We start from the raw sequence: 6680 nt of genomic DNA, 5'->3' as shown, positions 1-6680 counted from the left end.
ATACGTATACCCATGAAAAGTAACGATAAATTAATCAGAAAATATTATAAGATGTAAAGAAATAAATAGAAATATATAACAAATAGTTGACGAATTCATCCAAAACATGACGAGTCAATAACTTGAAGAAGGTTCAAAACAAAAAAAACCTTAAAGAAGGTTCGATATTTACACTTACAATATTTCTGCGACGTTGAAGAGTTTATATATGGTGATGCAACGTTGATTTTAGATAGATTTGTATTTGTTTTTTTCTTCCGTTATTTTAATATACTACCCTTTTTTATAATAAAAATTAGGTTCTATAGTTATATATACTGTTTAAGTTTTAACTAGGATTAACATGAATCTTAACAAATCGGAGTAAGAGTTTTTTTTTTTTGGTCAGCCAAATCGGAGTAAGAGTTTATATATCGTGATTAGTTTTGAGTATTCTCATAGGGTCACTGCTCTATCCGTGGAAGCTTTCAACGCGTCCATATATATACAACAAACTTACAGTCTATACATTAATAATGGTACTACGTACATGTAACTAAAATCAATGTATAAATTACAATCAGGATTCAGGATCACTCATTAAATAGCATATCATATTGTTACTGTTTAATTATTTTGTACCAAATATCAGTACGATTAAGGCACAGACGTTGGATAGAGATAATATAAATGCTATGTTTTTTTATGTGATTTTAATCTGTTTATAACAACAACTTATTAAGAGGATGGGTCATTGGTCTTAAAGGAAAGTACTCGCCCACTTGCTCTTCTTTATTTTTCACATAACACCAATCTCTATAAAAGTCTTCTCCTTCTAAACCAACAAAGTCTATCTGCCAGCTTTGCATATATATTTTTTTCTTGACTTTTTATGCCCCATTCCATCAATTCTTAATCATAGTTCACTAATATACAAGTATGTATGTAACGTTTAGCATGTCCGTAAGGATAAATATAAATACGTGTATAGATGGTGGAAAATTCTCATAGGTTTATCTGCTTTTTAACATCTGTAAAGTTCCAACAAAAAGTTAGATAATCTATTATTGAGAAGAAAAAAAGAATAAAGTTGTTGATATATAACATTTGTTAATTAGAACGTATTATATAATCAATTACGGATTTAAACTTACTATCCACATACTACGATATAAGTGTTTTGAAAAAAACTACGGTCTTCATAAAATATTATGGATTCAAAGTTCAAAAACTCCTTGCGCATAAGCAATTTAAATGCTGTAAGAGATTGTAATGACTTATAGGAGTCTACCATATCAACATAGATAATACATCAATTTCTTGTAAATAAATGGAAAAAATAAATAAGAATAAAAATAAATCTGGAATTGAATAACTGTACCGGTTGTAACGCACACTAGATCTTGTTGTTCAACTGAAAAAAATATAAATAACAAACCCTAAATACACGCAAGAATGAGTTGTACCGACTAGTACGTACCGGGAACTTCACGGTCGAGCCAATTAAAATAAAATCTCATTCTCTGAGTTCTTTTTAATTCTCTAAGTCCTTTCTGCATATGCCACTTGTACAATTGTACACTCCATTTTAACGTTTCAAATTTCGTCAAATTTATTTTGTTTTTCTTTTCGTTTTCTTCTCGCATTTAAGAATCTTCACATGGACGATAATTCCTTGTATCATATATGGAAATATTCAACTACTTTTAAACGAGACTACAATTCTCGATAAGACTACGTACGTTACGTTCCTTCATGTTTCTTTTTCCTGAAGTCAAAGAAAAAATATTCATACGTAGAGCTCGATTCGCATGGTTTCGTCCGCGTCCAACGGTTCACGAAGTTATTTCCTCTACATTAAGAAATATTTCTATTCTCGTTTTAAGGATTCATCTTCGTTTTTTTTTTCTTTTCCAAGTCAAACATCTTCGTTCAAAAGTCAGGTTTAAACATCAGAAACTCAGAAGTATTCGGAATGATATAATAATGGGCCTGTATCTACTAAATATTTGGGCTTAATAGACATTGCAAAATTAGGCCTTAATTTAATTTTGGGTCGGACAACACACATATACAATCACATATACACAAACGAATCATGAAGAAAATATTTTTAAGACATTCATTTCATGAAATGAAACCCAAGTATGTCTCAAACACAATACTTCTCCAATTGTATGAAATCAAACCCAAGTTTCTACTTTCGTTAATTTTGTGTGTGTAAGTTCAAATATTGCCTGTCCAAATTAAACAATGATTAATTATTTTATAGATTATTGAACAGAAGTATAATAGTATCAATATTCATGTCATATAATAGATTCAATATTAAAGATACGATTTTATCTTATTTTGATTATATTATTTAATATTAAAATAATGATATAATTTTCTTCTAGCAATTAGTAGTAATGGATACAGATTAATTTGTCACAATTGTGTAGCAAATTTGCGACAAAAAGTTATTACGGAGAAATTTACGACGATGTTATAGTTACTAAATTTATTTGTAACAAAGCTGTCACAAATATTTTTTTTGCTACAAAATATTTGTTATACCTACAAAATATATAGTAACTAAACATGTCAACTTTTGTAGTGTTCAAAATAAGCACCATTACACATTAAAAGATTTTCTTTCACCATATTTGTTTGTAAGTATGATTTTCCTATCTACTCTCTCGTCAGTTTGAATACGCAGTACTTGAATGAACCCATTGTTAAGTTTATGTTAATAAGCCAAATATAAATATTAAAATTATGGTGTAAGTAAAGCTAATGAGACAGAAAATTGATAGGGCATCATCCACTTTTGTCTGTCCCTATAGTTTTTATATGAAAATAGTTGATGAGGGCTAATTTGTGTTTTTGTGTCGGTGGGATCTGACTTCTATACAGCAGTCCGGCGAATTTGGATTCTAAATATAATAATGGCAATATTGGCGCAATGAGTTTAAACATGTTTGTTCATGGAAACTCGATTTCAATTATTTTGTTGATAGGATGAGGAGTGCGGACTATAGGTTATTAATTTGTATTTACATGTTTGAGCTTAAACATTTCATTATAACACTCACTCCACAGACTACACAACACAAAGCTGTTGAATACGTTTCTTGTCAAGGGGAACAAAACTATGTCTTATAATGAAATGTTGAATACGTTTTCAAGATCCATTTTTTGAAAAACCAAGAATTCATATCGTTATACTGTAGACATGTGACATCCAAAAATCATGATGACATTACAGTTTAAGACAAATTTAAGTGGATATGAAAATTGGAAAAAATGGAAAAAAGAATCTATGAAGGATAATATTCCTTTAACAAAGCGAAAACATCCAAACATTTGTGTTTACAACTTTCATCTTTATTGAGGTAAAAAAAAAAAAAAAAACTTTCATCTTTATTTTTGCATCATATCATTATTCATCATAACCAATGTATAGTAGGGTCTTGTGAAAAAATGGTTTTTTATGCAATTGTAGAGGGTCTTGGTGAAAAAATGTTGTATAAAATGGTTTTTTATGCAATTGTAGAGGGTCTTGGAGAGGGTGTTGTATTGGTTATAAAAAATGTATAACCAATTGCATAATTATATTAGTTATAATGCCTATCTCCTAGTTTTTATTTTATTTCAAAAATCTGTCTATAAGGATTCTATATCAGATATTATTTGCCCTCTTTATCAAAAAAGACTTTTGTCGTATTCATAATCCAATAGAGTAATTATCAACGTAAAGTAATGATAACATGAATGCATTTCATATCCTATCATAACAATTAACAAACAAGTAGCGACAAATTAACAATTAACAAACACTTACGCATCAACAAAAGAAAAATAACAAAAATGTCGAACCTACCCCTAATCCGCCATTAACAACCGACACAAGAAAGCCCTTCTATTTCACACTCTCTCTGTCTCCACTCACCACTCCACACACTCCACACTTACACAACACAAAGCCTCAAAAATGTCATCACTGCGTCTGCGTTTATGTCTGCTTCTACTCTTCCCAATCGTGATTAGCTGCGTCGCAGTCGCTCTCACTACTGATGACCTCCCCGCGTTTCGCGAAGCTCCGGCGTTTCAAAACGGCAGAGAATGCTCCAAAACGACATGGTCACCGTCGGATCGCGAACACAACCCTTCCCTCATCCACATTGCGATGACTCTAGACGCCATCTACCTCCGTGGCTCAGTCGCCGGAGTCTTCTCCGTTCTACAACACGCTTCTTGTCCTGAAAACGTTGTTTTCCACTTCATCGCCACTCACCGCCGTAGCCCCGATCTCCGCCGCATAATCTCCTCAACGTTCCCTTACCTAACCTATCATATTTACCATTTTGACCCTAACCTCGTCCGTAGCAAAATCTCATCCTCCATCCGTCGTGCTTTGGACCAGCCTTTGAACTACGCTCGGATCTACCTCGCCGATCTCCTCCCTATCGCCGTACGCCGCGTCATCTACTTCGACTCTGATCTCGTAGTCGTCGACGACGTGGCGAAGCTCTGGAGTATCGATCTTCGTCGTCACGTTGTCGGAGCTCCGGAGTATTGTCACGCGAACTTCACTAACTACTTCACTTCAAGATTCTGGTCGAGTCAAGGCTACAAGTCGGCGTTGAAGGGACGTAAGCCGTGTTACTTCAACACCGGAGTGATGGTGATCGATCTCGGGAAATGGAGAGAAGGGAGAGTCACGGCGAAGCTTGAGACGTGGATGAGGATACAGAAACGACATCGTATCTACGAGTTGGGATCTTTGCCTCCGTTTCTGCTTGTTTTCGCCGGAGATGTTGAGCCGGTGGAGCATAGGTGGAACCAGCATGGCCTTGGTGGTGATAACTTGGAAGGGCTTTGCCGGAATCTGCATCCGGGTCCGGTGAGTTTGTTGCATTGGAGCGGGAAAGGGAAGCCATGGCTAAGGCTTGACTCGAGACGACCTTGTCCGTTGGATTCGTTGTGGGCTCCTTATGATCTATTTCGTTACTCACCGTTGATCTCTGATAGCTGATGATGGTCAAATAAACATATCGGACGGTGGAGGAGGTAGAAGGAGACATGGACGTGTTTTGTGCCGAACGTCGATGAAAGCCACGTGGCAGATGATCGAAGATACGTTTGATCTAACGGTGGCAGCCAAGTGGAATCAAACGAGAAGAAAAGTCAAAGAAGAGAGTTTGTTAGATTCTTCTGCAACTAGTTGTCTTTGATATGTGTAAGAAGAGTTTATGTAACGATGGGTTACAATAAGATGTGTCTCTTTCTTTATTGTTTACTTCAATTTATAATTCATTATTGTAGTTCGAAGAATCAAAACATTGTACTTGACAGTTTACAATATAGGTTTAAATTACCAAAAATGAGTTACGTTGATGTGCTGAAATATTTGGTTTTCGAAATTTGGTTGTACAGATCTAATTATAACATGGCATCATTTACGGAAAAGTAACCACGTTTTTTGTCTGAATTTACGTGAACGGAAAGTTTTATGTATAGTATTTCTCTGTCTCATGAAGATTGATGTTTTGAGACTTTCACACATATTAAGAAAATTTTTAGTTTTTATTTGTTAATTAATTTATAATTATTTTTTGGTAGAGAGAGAAAATATAAACTAATAACAATTCAAAAATTTTAATATTTTAAATGATTACTTCTTGAAATTTGCAAAACATCAATCTTTGTGGGACAAAAATATATCCCAAAATATCAATCTTTGTGAGAGAGAGGGAGTACTTTTTTTTTTCGTTGTTGTTGTGATGATCCCAATTCAAACCTAAATGTATTTGGGCCAATGAAATTTTGGACAGATTTTAACTTTTAAAAGCTATGAAGAAGGCTAAGATGGCTTTATATATAAGGTGGTGTCATTTTATTCAAGAAAGCCCACACTTCTAAATTTCTTTTTGCTAAGAAGTCCACAATTACTTTTAGTTAATATAGTTTTATAATTGTACGTGTACGAATATAAGAAGGAGAGCTCTCTCTCTCTTCTCTCTTTGCGATTTTTCAGAGAGGGAGAAACTCTCCGATCAACTTTTTGTTCGCCGGTTGGTATTTCCTGGCTTCGTTTCCCGTTTATCGAGCTCTACTCTGGCATCTCCGGTTCTTTCAACGGAGTTGGCTGGCTCTTTCTCCGGCAACGGTAGCTATTTTAGCACCGTTTTGACTGGCTCTTTCTCCGACAGCGGTGGCTACCTTAGCACCGTTTTGGCTGGCTTTCCACTAGTAGATCCGTCGCCTTTCTCTAGGCGGTGTTTGGCTTTAGTTTTTTGTTGTCTCAATTGATTCAGTTAATCTTTAGATCCGTTTTTGATTGCTTCTATCATTCTTTTGGTTTGATTTGAAGTAATTGATGATGATGCATGCTTCTATGCTGAAGATTGATGAGTCGATGGAGTTTATTTAGTTTGTAGGTTCATGATGTTGATCCACCTTCTTGGAGATTGGGAAGCTTTCTATTGAAGACGAAGATGAAGAAGTTCTGCTTTGGAGTCATTTTCTCAGCAAAATTAGAATCCGTTTTTTTTCTGGGTGTAGATCGAGATTCCGGTGTAATTTTCTGGTGATTTCGACCGGAATCGAAGTTTTCCGGTGCTACTTCCGTCTGCCGGTGATCGGAGACTCCAACCTTCGACTTCCCACGTGTCAACTATCATGTCCCTCTCTTGCCACGTGTTCTATGTTTCCAC

The 6680-nt window shown here is 34.9% G+C and overlaps 1 protein-coding gene across 1 annotated transcript; it reads left to right on the top strand.

Annotated features, from left to right (window-relative positions):
• The first annotated feature begins 3713 nt into the window (after positions 1-3713).
• Positions 3714-5348, top strand: LOC104755608 (putative galacturonosyltransferase-like 3). Its single transcript, XM_010478018.3, has one exon. The coding sequence runs from the start codon at positions 3956-3958 to the stop codon at positions 4997-4999; it is 1044 nt and encodes a 347-aa protein (XP_010476320.1). The 5' UTR covers positions 3714-3955; the 3' UTR covers positions 5000-5348.
• Positions 5349-6680: the final 1332 nt, after the last annotated feature.

This window comes from Camelina sativa, chromosome 17 (genome assembly GCF_030686135.1).
Source record: "Camelina sativa cultivar CO46 ecotype springtype chromosome 17, ASM3068613v1".
In the NCBI taxonomy this organism is placed as follows: Eukaryota; Viridiplantae; Streptophyta; class Magnoliopsida; order Brassicales; family Brassicaceae; genus Camelina; species Camelina sativa.
Note: the sequence above shows the minus strand (reverse complement) of the source record. Positions and strands in the feature narration are given on the sequence as shown.